Here is a 13,565-nt window from a genome sequence, read left to right as displayed (position 1 = left end):
CTGAGTCGGTCCCTGGTTAGAGGTGGAAGCCCAAAACCAGCTGTGGGGTAACCCTTCAGGACCTTCACTGCTGGGTACAGTTAATATATTTTTCGTTAGAGGGAGACATTTTCATACGAGAACGTCGTTCCAGAGTCTTTATTGCAGAGTTGTGTGCTGACCTCTACTCCTAGCGAGTTACAGGATGGGCATGCGTTTGTTTCAGCCCAGCACTAACTCGCATGCTTTTGCTAATAAGCTACACATTCCAGACTTGGATTAGTTGAAGCAGGTGTGCTCGTGTTGGGCTGGGACAAATCCCCAAACTCTAGCTCCCTGGGAGTAAGGTTGGCCGCTCCTATGACATTATCTCTCTGTTAATATGTTAGCGCAGAGTAGCTGAAAATGGAATCAGGACAGACAAGGTTACATATTTATTTCTTAGATGTCCCCCCAAAATATGATGTTCAATATACATTTTTAAAAATGCTGAAGAGTCAAATATTAAGAGTTATGAAAGGGAAAGGGGGGTACCTACATGCTCCCAGAGTTTGGGATGTCTTCAATGCCTATAGATAATCCATTGATTTAGCAGTAGAAAGTATCTTGTTTTCAATGTAAATCAATTACTTTAAATGAAATGTCACACAGTGTAAGCATTGCCACAGCAGTGGGAGTGGGGGGTGGAAAAGGCTAAAGTATATTATATTATTTAGTCAAAGACTCAGACATGACACCTCTGCTACCTATTCTCTAATCCATTTTGAACTGTACAACATGTCCTCCTGTGATAACAGACCAAAAGGCACTGCAAACACTTCCAACCTCCATTCATGTAAGCATGATTATTTTTTTTTGTATCTCTGGGGAGATTGAATACATACAAAGGACAGTCTTTAAACGAAAGATACCGCTGGAGAACTGGACTCCTCTCTTTGTCATCTCTGACTATGTTCCTTTTCAACTTGCCGTTGCTCCATTATCTCATAAACCCGTTCAGAAAAAGTCCTTAGCCGCCTGCGCTGTGTTGTGTCACTTACCTTTGGTCAGAGTTTTGAGAGGAGTCGGGTCAAGTCACAATATGTCAAGGTCCGTTTTACGGTCACAGTCCTTTCTGGATGTTGTTTTCTCAGTCTGACAGAATTTCTCATGGGAGAAGCGAGACATGACCAACCGAGTGAACCACATTAAATAAAGGGAGACCTGGCCTGGAACATTCCATTTGGAAGGTTGTTAGGGGGGGCTTGGGGGTTGATGCAGGCCGTTGCTGTGGCAGCAGGTGATGGGGTCCTGAGAGGTGAGTGTGTAAAGCTGGCTTTAGGGAGAGCGAGAGTAGGAGAGTCAACATGGCTGCTCGTCTGAATGTTGGTTGTGGGATGCATGATATTTGGCAGATAGTGAGATGGATGGTCTTTAAGTAGCAGTTAGCGTCGCTTTCTTTCTCTGCACACGTACCGAGCCTGTCACCTGGACAGGCCTTTCCCCTCAGGCAGCGTCTCCTGTGGAAAGACACAAACATCAGCAGCCAAGTCAAACAGTCTGCCCTCCTATTGTTCAACGCCATGACCGGGACACGCTGTTCTTTCCTGGACAGGACCCCAAGGCCAATATGGAAAATAACAGCCAGAGGACAGAAGACAAGAGTTCTGAGGGAAAAGAAGAATATCAAGATGGGCCGGTCCAAACCCATCCCCCGACCTTAAGCGCTATTGTTTCAATCCAATGTCATGTGTGTGCCAAGTCCCCAAACACACAAGTACAATCCTTTGTAAGAATTTAAACCAAAAGGGGACCAACCAAAATGTGAAATATGTATCACAACCGAAACCCTTTGTCAAGCTGTTCTTGGGTAAATGCATATGACTGCAACATCTCAAGTCTGATACTGAGAAACTCTTAAGCTTGCTGAGCTCAGCTCATAAGTTCACTTGACCTGAGGTTTCAACTTGCCCATTTACGGACTAGTTTTGTATTTCGCAGAGTCATCGTCAGTCAGGTTACCTGTGTTTTAATGGCGTGTGCCCTTCTTGGCTCTCTTTGTCTTAACTGTGCAGTCGCTGAAGGCAGAGCTGTCCCTGATCTGCTTTCCTCTCTGTGAGGACGGAGCGGCACAGAGCGCATCAGGGCGCTGGCGGCTAGAATCCATCCACCTAGTGGAGGGAAACCGAGAGAATCAGACATACAGGGTCTTGGAAGTTCTCTCTCGCGGTTTGGATAATATGTTTGCTAATCAAGGGTTTTAGAATGTATTCATGGATTCCGTTTAGTGTGCATATCAAATAGACAACTGTCTGTGTGTGGTTTTCTACCTCTATTGTGTCAGTTCAAGGTAAGATTTCCTACTGTATGTGTGTGTAAAGGTGAGGTCATTACTTACTTGCGCAGAGGGGCTAGCGTGCAGGTGCAGCTCCAGGGGTTGTTGGCGAGCGTGAGGTTGGTGATGCTGGTGAACTCCAGGCTCTTGGGCAGGGACTTGAGCTTGTTGTTGTCCAAGTGCAGAGACTTGATGGCCGTCATGCCGTTGAACGCCCCGTCAGAAAACTACAGGCAGATAGATATAAGACACAGTACAGGAGGCTTTTCAGTTTCATCAGAAGAGGTAGACTTTGACGAGAGATATTTAAACCATAATGTCATGACCAAGATTAGTCTCGTCCTTCAAATCCAAAAGTAGTTCATTGCAAGTATAAAAGTGACTGATTGAAATCCCTGAATTCAACTATTGAAACCCTGAACTCAACAATAAGGTAGATCTCTCCTTTCTCACATGGCAGGGAAGTCATGCCTGGTGCTGTAAATGGATGTAGAATTTGCAGTTAGACCTCATCCTTAATATCTGTCATAGGGCAGGAATAGTTTTTTTTTCCTCCAGCAATGTCACTCTGTCTGACATGAAAGCCTCCACTCATAACTGGTTCCTGTACCGTTGCTTATGTAAACTGGACTGTCTCACCTCTCCCTTCTCCCAAACTTCATACGCATTTTCTGAGGCTGCTAAAAACTCCACAGAGGTGCAAGATGAGCTGATGTTCACATTGATGATATGAGTGAAAGTATGGTCACATTTCATTTGTTCTGTTAAACCTACCCTTTTGGAATGACTGATAGCATGAGTGAGATCTTAACGATCATTCTCACATTGGTAATAGTCAGTGACAAATATCACAGCTAAGCAGGGCTTAGTTAAAACCTTGGATGGGAGGCCAACAGGTAGCAGTAGATAGATCAGTTCTCCAGTAGGAGGTGCTGCCCAGCCTGTTTTTTTTTAGATAGTGGATATAAATGTTGAAGATCTGATGTTGTTTTCAAGGTATAATTTTAGGGGAATTTGTACAGGGTTTGTCTATGTTGAAATTTGGTTAACATGATGACATAATCCTGTGGTTGAAATTTGACTCTCAAAACAACCGTTTTTCCAAATCCGATGTATTTTCCACGTCACAAAATGTTGACAAATGACTTTGAAAGAACGTTGACTCAACCCGTTTGTCCAGTGGGTTGGCTCTTAGCCTCTTAACAGGGAGAGGAGGTTCCGGGGGCAGCCGTGAGAGGAGGGTGTGCTTTTGCAACATGTTATGTAAGACTATAAGAGATGAGGCTGTTGATTGAGGTGTCTTTTGGAAATTTCCACTGCAGAAGGGCGCAAGTGCCAAGGTGGAGGCTTCTGATCATTTGCAGCAATGGAAGATGGATGACTTCCAACGTTACCAGGTTGTTTTTGCTCTCTTTTTTTAGTCTCTCTCTCTGAGCCACTTCTCTGCCAAGAACGCTTGCAAAGGGCCCAATTGTCCATTCACCTAAGCAAGCTAAAAATACCCGTCCTTCATGGGCTACGGAACACCCTCTATTTACCCGTCTCCTAACCCTTACTGACCTGTTGGCAGGACCCTCCTGCCAAGGGGAAAAAGCACACCGAAAATTCTAGAATTTGGCTGGTACAGTACATGCTTGGATACGGGCTAGCAAACAAAAACACCCTAAAAATACCCACGTTTGACTGGAAAATTGCTTTTTACTCTCCCCCACCATGTGCCGCCCCCCCCTAAAACCTTGCCATCTCACACTGCTTTCCCCTCACTTTCACTGGTACAGTCTGCCTGAGAGATGCTTGTTATTTTACCATTTCCCCTGTGGAATCTCTCCATACTGTATTATGGTTTGAAAAACTCAAATATTGGATTAACATTGAGTTTGCAATGAATGGGCAGCAGCAAGCTAACCCCTCAATCAGTATATGTGATAAGTGCCTCGAAGCCAGCCTTTCCCATCTCTCCACTCAGGCCTTGACTGGGGTTCATTCAACCTTGTTACCTCTTACATTGTTACGCTACGCGTTATTAGGTGTAGGATCGACGATTATCTCTAGACAGGAAACCATTTCCTTGTGCTCTCTGGACTGTGTCTGCTGTTGTTCCCTGAACTATATATATATATAGCCTTGGAGTGTCTATGACAGTTCAAAACTCCTTCCCCACCAAAGGATGGAAGCTAGCCAGATCTTAAAAACCTCGTCCTTCTGCACCATTTGAGTGTAATGAGGCGGTCACCCACCTCACACCAACCTGAACCTCAGGAATGATCAAGACCTGCGTCAACGCCGCCCACTCACTGCATGGTCAAGGATATCTCGGGCTATGCTTCAGGAACCCTTGTATGATGGTGTGTCTGGGTTTACAGTACTGTATGAGCTGAAGCTGAAGAGTGTGATGCTTACTAGGTGATGTCACTTGGCCACCTGACATTGTTTGAAATCTCCCAATTAGGACGGCATGTATGTGTCGCCCATATCTCCTTAATATAAACAGCAGGGACCGGATGGATCCCTCCGCCAACTCCACTTCTTGTCCTCACCAAGCTAAATTGGACATGAATCCAATCTTCAGCGCCAACAGTCCACCAACCAACTACAGTTATATATGGGAATGGAGCAACATAAGACTAGAATACCACTCCTCTCTCCCACTGTGCAATCCTCCTGACCTACACACTTTCAGGGGAAGAGATCTCTTTGTACCACACCATATGGCGAGCAGAGCAATCAGGGCTAAAACACAGGCTAAAACCACAGGCAACTGTTTTGCCGACAAACAGCCCGAGACAGAGATCCTGCTGGTCTCAGCACGTGCATCCTGACCCAAAGCCTGTGTGACCCATTTTCTTCCCATATGGGTGGATAAGTAATAAGGATCTTATTAGGTTACAGTTAGAGCGATGCAGAGAAAGTGCACAATGTCTATACATCACACACACAGTACCAGTCAAAAGTTTGGATATACCAACTCATTCAGGTTTTTTAAATTTTATTTCTACATTGCAGAATAATAGTGAAGACATCAAAACTATGAAATAACACATACGGAATTATGTAGTAACCAAAAAAAGTGTTAAACAAATCAAAATATATTTTATATTACATATTCTTGACAGCTTTGCACACTCTTGGCAGTCTCTCAACCAGCTTCATGAGGTAGTCACCTGGAATGCATTTCAATTAACAGGTGTGCCTTAAAATTACATTTGTGGCATTTATTTCCTTCTTAATGCATTTCAGACAATCAGTTGTGTTGTGACAAGGTAGGGGTGGTAAAAGACCAAATCCATATTACGACAATCCATCATTTCTTTAAGGTGAGTCAATTCGGAAAATTTCAAGACCTTTGAAAGCTCCTTCAAGTGCAGTCGCAAAAGCATAAAGCGCTATAATGAAACTGGCTCTTATGAGGACTGCGACAGGAAAGGAAGAACCAGAGGTACCTCTGCTGCAGAGGATAAGTTCATTAGTTACCTGCCTCAGAAATTGCAGCCCAAATAAATGCTTCAGAGTTCCAGTAACAGACGCATCTCAACATCAACTGTTCAGAGGAGACTGCATGAATTTCTGTAAAGAAACCACTACTTAAGAACACCAATAATAAGAAGAGACCTGCTTGGGCCAAGAAACACGAGCAATGGACATTAGACTGGTGGAAAACTGTCCAAATTTGAGATGTTTAGTTCCAACCGCTGTGTATTTGTAAGACGCAGAGTAGGTGAATGGGTGATCTCTGCATGTGTGGTTGCCATTGTGAAGCATGGAGGTGTGGGGGTGCTTTGCTGGTGGTCTGTGATTTATTTAGAATTCAAGGCTCACTTAGCCAGCATGGCTCCCACAGCACCCTGCAGCAATACGCCATCTATTCTGGTTTGGGCTTAGTGGGACTATCATTTGTTTGTCAACACGACAATGACCCAACACACTTCCAGGCTGTGTAAGGGCTATTTGACCAAGGAGAGTGATGGAGTGCTGCATCAGATGACCTGGCCTCCACAATCAGCCGACCTAAACCTAATTGAGATGGTTTGGGATGAGTTGGATGCGGAATGAAGGAAAAGCAGCCAACAAGTGCTCAGCACATGTGGGAACACCTTCAAGACTGTTGGAAAAGCATTCCTCAAATATAAAATATATTTTGATTTCGTTTAACACGTTTTTGTTACTACATGTTTTGATGTCTTCACTATTATTCTACAATGTAGAAAATAGTACAAATAGAGAAAAACCCTTGAATGGGTAGGTGTCCAAACCTTTGACTGATACTGATACGTTCAAAAAAAATAATACAAAAATATATATATATTTCAGTGCCCGTCCTAATATTCCTATATTTCTTAATTCCATTCTTTTACTTTTAGATTTGTGATTATTGTTAGATACTACTGCACTGTTGGAGCTAGGAACACAAGCATTTCGCTACACCCGCAATAACATCTGCTAAGTATGTACGCAACCAATCAAATTTGATTTGAGCATTCCACTCTCGTAAATTTGAACTGTCAGTGATCATATGATGAATGGTAGCAATCTACAAAACCACCTCACATTATTATCTGCCCTCAGGCTACAGTACGCAACCACAGAACTGGGAAAATAGAAACTTTTGGCTACTGGAAAAGAGGGAGTTGGCCGGTGGCAAGCCAGACTGTACATATAAATAGCAGATGAAATATAGCAAGCCAGAACCAAAACAAACAAACAACGAGCCTCCCTAATCCACAGGGTTGCTAGAGTAGACAAGAATACAAAATATGTATACTTACTGAAGCTGGCTCTGTCTCCTGAATGGCTAACTGCGTCAAATAAATGAGATTCAGGTTGCATGAAATGGATCTGTTGTAAATGTTCAATATTCTAAGGCTTGAAATGAATTGTTATCTACTCTTGTCATAGTAGACTTATTTACCACATCTATGCTGTTATTGCCTTGCCGTTCTCTTAAAGTTTCAATCCCCGCTTAATTCTTCCCAACTCAATAAGCACTTTGCACCCACAAGAAGGACCCACACCCACCCCACAAACAATCTGAGAGACCAACCTTCTCCAGCCCCATGCCGTCCAGGTGCAGCTTCTCCATGTAGCGTCCGAAGCTCTGGAAGGCGTTGTCAGGGATGCTTCTCAGGGGGTTCTTGGCCAGGCTCAGTTCCTCCACCACTCTCAGCTTGCTCATGGCCAGACTGGGGTAAGTGGACAGCCTGTTCCTGTCAAGGTGCAGGATGGCCAGGTTCTCTACTTCGTCCAGAGAGCCCGGCTGCAGCGAGCTCATCTCATTGCCACTCATGTGCAGCCAGCGCAGGTCCTTGGCTCCGGCGAAGGTGCCTGGCTTGATGTCGCGCAGCTTGTTATCGTTGAGCTGCAGGATGAACAGGTTGATCATGGGCGAGAAGATGCCCTTGGGTAGGTCGCTGATGCGGTTGCCGTCCAGGTAGAGGTAGGTGAGCTCGGTGAGGTCCTCGAAGGCACCCGGCTTGATGCTGGTGATCTCATTGTTGGACAGGTAGAGGTAGATGAGCTTCTTGAGCCCCTTGAAGGCCTGTCCGCCGATCTCGCGGAGCTGGCAGTGCTGCATGTGCAACGAGATGAGACCCTTGCTGCTGGCGAAGGAGCCGGTGGGCAGGCTGCCCAGGTTGTTCCTCTGCAGATTGAGCAGACGGGTGGCCTCGGACACCTGTGGAATATTCTTTATCCCCACGTTGTCACAGATGACGTGCTGCAGGTCCCCGTGGCAGTGACACAGGGCCGGGCACTGGCTGGGAGCGCCCCATACCACCGGGCCAAGGACCAGCAGGTATGGCCAGACCGAGAGGAAGCTCACACACCGCATGCTGACGCTGCTACTCTAGACTTGTCTGTCCACCGTATCGGTCTTCTGCCTCTTCCTGAGAGCTTCTTCTCACTGCTTGGCAGGTACTCCAAGCTAGAAAAAGTCCTCCAGAAAGTCTCAGGGCGAGAGAGAGAGAGAGAGAGGATTCAGAGAGGGAAGGCAAGAGGTGAGCTGATGTGAGAGAGTGAGTGTGCGACTGAGAGAAAAGGGGGCAGTGCAAAAAATATTCACTTGGGGCTTTGAGAGGAGGACGGCACGGCGCTGAACAGAACACAGCACTATTTATAACATTTATTTGAGGAAAATTCTGAGGAGGGCTCACCAAGGTGTTACGTGGAGACGGCTGCAAGAGGAAGTCAAGTGTCTCTGAGAGTTTAACTCTGCACACACAGTTCGGGATCTTCCACTGACCATAGGGGAATTTAGTTGAGCTCCCTAACTTCTGGTTAAAATGTCTAAAGCTTCCAGATCTTCTGCATGAGACATTTAATCAAACGGTTTTTGTGCGTGCATAACTTTCAGTTGCTTGTTATGTTTAGCAGGCAAAGGATCTCTAGGTCATTTTAGTCATATAAGCAGAAAAATGGTGTAAACATTGCACTCAAGAAGGGCAAAATGTGCTTCCAGATCATAGTGTCTTGGTGGATCAAGCACATTTTTGACTGCCAATATAGCAATGGTCTGTATACCTGTACAGGTTACCTGGATTTGTGTTGGGTAGATAAGAGGCCCTCCACAGGCCGTGGCCATTGTCAGTCATTTCTAAAATAGTTGCCCGAGTGTTGTCGGGTGGTAGGTAAGAGATTTAAGGTTCCATTATTTAGGGTTCCAGATGTCTCTCTTGTTTTTCAGTCTGCAGTCAGAGGAAAAGGAGCTCCTTTGTGGCTGTTTTATAACCCATAATCGTCACCAGATGGTTGGCAAGTGGCGGGACTCCTTTTCAAGTCCAAAAAATGTGAAATGGTCCCTCTTCACCTCACTAAAAGAGGGTTTCAAAAGCCCAGTTTCATTCCTGCGTGCATATTTTCTACTATTTTGAAAAGGAGTAGGGTGTTACAATGGTGTTTGTGGTCACTCTCACTTTCCAAATAGAGGCGAGGTTGTGTCTGGCTGAATTGAGTTTCAGCAGATAGTGTATGTTTAGAAATCACAATATTTTTCATTAGCTTTCACTCAGAGGTGTGTGTGGCTCTGAGTGGGCCTGAAACCAACCAGATGTGAGACCTTGGTCTCGAGAGCTGATCCATTGGCTACTTGAACTTGACCAGGAGCATGAGGGGAAAGAGACAGGAAGGGATGGAGGGAGAGCGAGAGAGCGAAGTTGTTTACTTCAGCCCTTGGGCTTGCTGGCTTAGCTCCTATGACGCTTTGGCCTCAGAAGGGTGTGTTTATGAGTCCGATGGACACTCTCATGATAAGTGGAATCTCGAGTTTACTTAACAAATCTAGCATTTTATCGGGAACGTCTTTCTCCTGGCTGCCCAGGCGAACATTCTCCCCATCCCCAAACGGCTCCTTCAATGCCTTTCTGTTCACCAGTGATGACCCTACTCTGCCACTCTATCACTACTGGACTCGGCCCTCAGAAGGATGTGCTTGTGGCTTCAGAGGACGAAACCATTGCTGACTCCATTGGTCCTGCTATTCAAAGTCGTAGCCTTCATTTCACTCAACTTACAACTTCTGCCGACGACCCAGTTGAAATTTGTCCATTTAAAAAAACGGTAATCGAGAAAAGGTTATCAAGAGGACTCCCTGGTCAGTGAAAGGCCACAGCAGGACAGATGTATGGGGCGAGGTTTACAGAGGGGAAAGGGGGCAGGCACCATCCTACTGCACAGGTGTGCCAGTTGTCAGGGGGGCACCACATACCTCACTGAGCTCCCATGCCCTGGCTTGCCTGCTGACTCAACCCCCTGCCCCTCGCTGACTCAGCTGGTCCTGGTCTTGGAACTGTGAAGTCACGCTGGCGTCCGGTACTGACAGGAAACTGTCCACCAGACAGTGGGCCCAGTGCATCAAAGCTGGGACCGAGAGACTGAAAAACAGCTTCTATCTCAAGGCCATCAGACATCACTAAAATTGAGTGGCTGCTGACAACACACTGACTAAAATCTCGAGCCACTTTAATAAAAATTGGAAGTAATAAATGTATCACTAGCCACTTTAAACAATGCCACTTTAATGTTTGCATACCCCACATTACTCATCTCATATGTATATACACTGTACTCTATACCATCTACTGCATCTTGCCTATGCCGTTCGGCCATCGCTCCTTCATATATTTATGTACATATTCTTATTCATCCCTTTACACTTGTGTGTATATGGTAGTTGTTGTGAAATTGTTACTTGTTAGATATTACTGCATGGTCGGAACTAGAAGCACAAGCATTTCGCTGCTCTCGCATTAACATCTGCTAACCATGTGTATGTGACAAATATGATTTGGTAGACAGACGGACAGACTTTTCCATGCCCCCTCAGTCACCTTCTCCGACTACCTCTGCAAATGACACAGGGTTGTAGAACGTCAAGAATAGCACCGTGGTGATACTGTATGTTTTAATTGAACAGTGTGTGGTTTCACTTTGGGTTGACAGATTGCCTATGGAACCACAGAGAACAGCCCTGTGTCATTCTGTGGCTTCCCAACAGACAATTTGGAGAGGAAGTCAGAGACTGTTGGGTGCATTGCCAGTCACATAGAGGTACGTCTCATCCACCTGAGTCATTTATGCGCATATGTTTTCATGTCTTTACTTCTATTATACTATAAGTATATTTGTCTGTTAAAGGGATACTTCGGGATTTTGGCAATGAAGCCCTGTATCTACTTCCCCAGAGTCAGATGAACTCTTGGATACCATTTCCATCTCTGCTTGCAGTTTGAAGTAAGTTGCTAATGAGCCCTAGCGCAATTGCTAACTAACATTAGAACAATGACTGGAAGTCTATCTGTTACCATAGACTTCCACTCATTGGGCTAACACTAGTTAGCGTTGGCTCGCAAAACGACCTCTAACCTCCTTCATACTGAACGCAGAGACATAAAAATGGCATCCACAAGTTCACCTGACTTTCCATTCCCCAAAATCCTGAACTGTCCCTTTTTAAGCATGACATGTCTTATCCACATAGGCAGAACTGTTGGGAGCATTGCGTTGTATTATCGTAATGGTAACTGGCTGCAGTAGAGTCGCACCCTATTGTGCTCATCACTGCTGTTCCTCAGGCTAAGGTAGTTGACCCTGGCTCTGGTCAGCTCGTGCCTCTCGGGATATCAGGAGAGCTGATGATCAGGGGCTACTGTGTAATGTTGGAGTACTGGGGGGATGTCGCCAAGACAGACGAGTGCATTGCCAAAGACCGCTGGTATAAGACTGGGTGAGTGGACAGGTCTGGTCCCATACACCTCCCCAAAACGCTGATGTCTCAACTTTGACTTATGCGTCATACATGTGTCCTTATACCCATATGCAGTGACATCGCCAGCCTGGACAAGTATGGCTACTGTCGCATCGAGGGTCGAATCAAGGACATGATCATCCGAGGAGGGGAGAACATATACCCAGCTGAGATTGAGCAGTTCCTACACACCCACCCTAAAGTCCAGGAGGCACAGGTGAATTCTCAATCCGTTTGTTTATATATGCTTGAACAGAAGCAGAATGATCGTTTTCTAGGGAAATGACAGCTAATGTTGTTTCTTTCTCGCTCTCCATCAGGTGATTGGAATAAAGGATGAGCGTATGGGAGAGGAGGTGTGTGCCTGCCTCAAGCTGAAGGTGGGACAGGATTGCAGTGCAGAGGACATTAAAGCTTACTGCAAGGGAAAGGTGAGAGATTGAATGAAAGAAAGTTCTGCCACATCCTGCCGTGGCTAGCCTAAATCCTTGAAATGTACTGTTATTCTGTTTATCTTCTTTCCCCTCAGATTGCTCATTTCAAGATCCCACGCTATGTAACATTTGTGAATGACTATCCGCTCACAGTTTCAGGAAAGGTAATCTCTCAAACCATATACTCTTACTCAAAGCTAAGCTGACATGCCCCATAATGTATGTTTCTACATGAACGCTGACCAACATTTTGTTTTGTATTTGTTTATACAATTCTGAAGACATAATCAGGAAGCTTAAGTAATTGTCAGAGACAAATGAGTTTTGAACAGTCCATTATAAACTGTATGTTCCTCGTGGTCCTCAGTCTCGCTCAAGACACTTCAAAACCATTTAGAAATGGAGAGTCATTTGAGTAGCCCAGTCCCCCTCTGTCTCTAGACAGAAGGAAACGGAGCTATTAAGCAGTCTGCACGCAGCAGTCCTGCTAAACACATTCAGAGGGCGTTATGTTGGAGGGAGTCACGAACCACCACGGCTGTCTGGTCGATCTGAGAAACCACCCTGACATAAAACACTATTTAATACAAAGACTTATTCTCTCCTTTTTAAATTCCTCTAACAGATCCAGAAGAACAAACTGCGTGTGCAGACTGAGAAGTCTCTGGGACTGTGAAGGTCTGTGAAGTAAGGAGAGAAAGTCGGGCTAGACATGGTGGCTCATATCTCCGGCACATGGCATATGTTGTCGCTCCACTCTGCCAAAGCACCTGCTGAAATCAGTCATTATGGCTGAATTTATACAGGCAGCCCAATTCTTATCTTTTATCCACTAATATTTTTTTTAAAGAACTAATGTGAAAAGATCTCATGTGATTGGTCAAAAGACCAATAATTGGAAAAGATATCTAAATTGGGCAGCCTAAGGGCTGAAGATCCACTTTACAGAGCGATTGACAATTAAAGGCAATGTTCCCGCAGTCACGGAGGCTGCATTCACGGTAAACACAGAAATTACCTTTCAATTTTAAATGTGGATCTTCCGCGATATGGATTGAATGCAGCCTTAAAAGTGCCATCATTTGTGTCTTGTTTAGTGCAAACCTTTTTGCAGAACCCATTGGACTAATGCTATGTTTTAGCAGGCACAGTTTAACAGGAAAGCGAAGCCATGTACAGCAGTCAGCTAAACACTGACAGCCAAATGATTTTACTGTATTTCTAGGACCGATCATGTAATTCTAACAGCCTTGAAACCACCTCATCAATCTGTGACTCGGAGCTCTATTCAGTCTGTAAAATTGAAGCGTTACAGATTCCGCGATTTATCAAATCTAAAAGGTCATTTCCAATTGAGCCGACATCTGCAGGGTTTAATGCTGAAGAGGGAACATTGCCTTTACATTTCAGTGAAGCTGTACTTCGGCGACGCAGATCGAATAGCGTCCTTATCTTACAGCTGCCTATATGTCAAAATAAAAAACATGTACCTTAACATTAAAAGTTGGGCGTAGGTGTCTGTGTTTTTGTTGGAGGACAGAAGCCGTTAGCTTTTCCATTGATCTCAGTGGCGGGTGGATGGCTGTTAAGCCTTTGGAAAGCC

General features: G+C 45.0%; 2 protein-coding genes across 2 annotated transcripts in view; one reads left to right on the top strand and one right to left on the bottom strand.

Moving 5' to 3' along the window:
- The window catches only part of acsf2 (acyl-CoA synthetase family member 2), a 36,060-nt gene extending 22,595 nt beyond the window's left edge, over nucleotides 1–13,465 (top strand). Inside the window, exons 11-16 of the mRNA XM_046368919.1 lie at nucleotides 10,724–10,831; nucleotides 11,356–11,507; nucleotides 11,604–11,745; nucleotides 11,849–11,959; nucleotides 12,058–12,126; nucleotides 12,588–13,465. Coding sequence (XP_046224875.1) covers nucleotides 10,724–10,831; nucleotides 11,356–11,507; nucleotides 11,604–11,745; nucleotides 11,849–11,959; nucleotides 12,058–12,126; nucleotides 12,588–12,638 — 633 coding nt within the window. The 3' untranslated portion in view covers nucleotides 12,639–13,465. The remainder of the gene's footprint in view (nucleotides 1–10,723; nucleotides 10,832–11,355; nucleotides 11,508–11,603; nucleotides 11,746–11,848; nucleotides 11,960–12,057; nucleotides 12,127–12,587) is intronic.
- On the bottom strand, nucleotides 401–8,403 carry chad (chondroadherin). The gene is made up of 4 exons (XM_046368920.1): nucleotides 7,332–8,403; nucleotides 2,357–2,520; nucleotides 1,981–2,129; nucleotides 401–1,478 (listed from the first exon to the last, which is right to left on the bottom strand). Exons 1-3 carry the CDS (start codon nucleotides 8,115–8,117, stop codon nucleotides 1,988–1,990), a joined length of 1,092 nt encoding a protein of 363 aa, XP_046224876.1. The 5' UTR covers nucleotides 8,118–8,403; the 3' UTR covers nucleotides 401–1,478; nucleotides 1,981–1,987.
- Nucleotides 13,466–13,565: the final 100 nt, after the last annotated feature.

This window comes from Oncorhynchus gorbuscha, linkage group LG11 (assembly GCF_021184085.1).
Source record: "Oncorhynchus gorbuscha isolate QuinsamMale2020 ecotype Even-year linkage group LG11, OgorEven_v1.0, whole genome shotgun sequence".
Taxonomy (NCBI): domain Eukaryota; kingdom Metazoa; phylum Chordata; class Actinopteri; order Salmoniformes; family Salmonidae; genus Oncorhynchus; species Oncorhynchus gorbuscha.
This window is presented reverse-complemented; position numbering and strand designations above follow the sequence as displayed.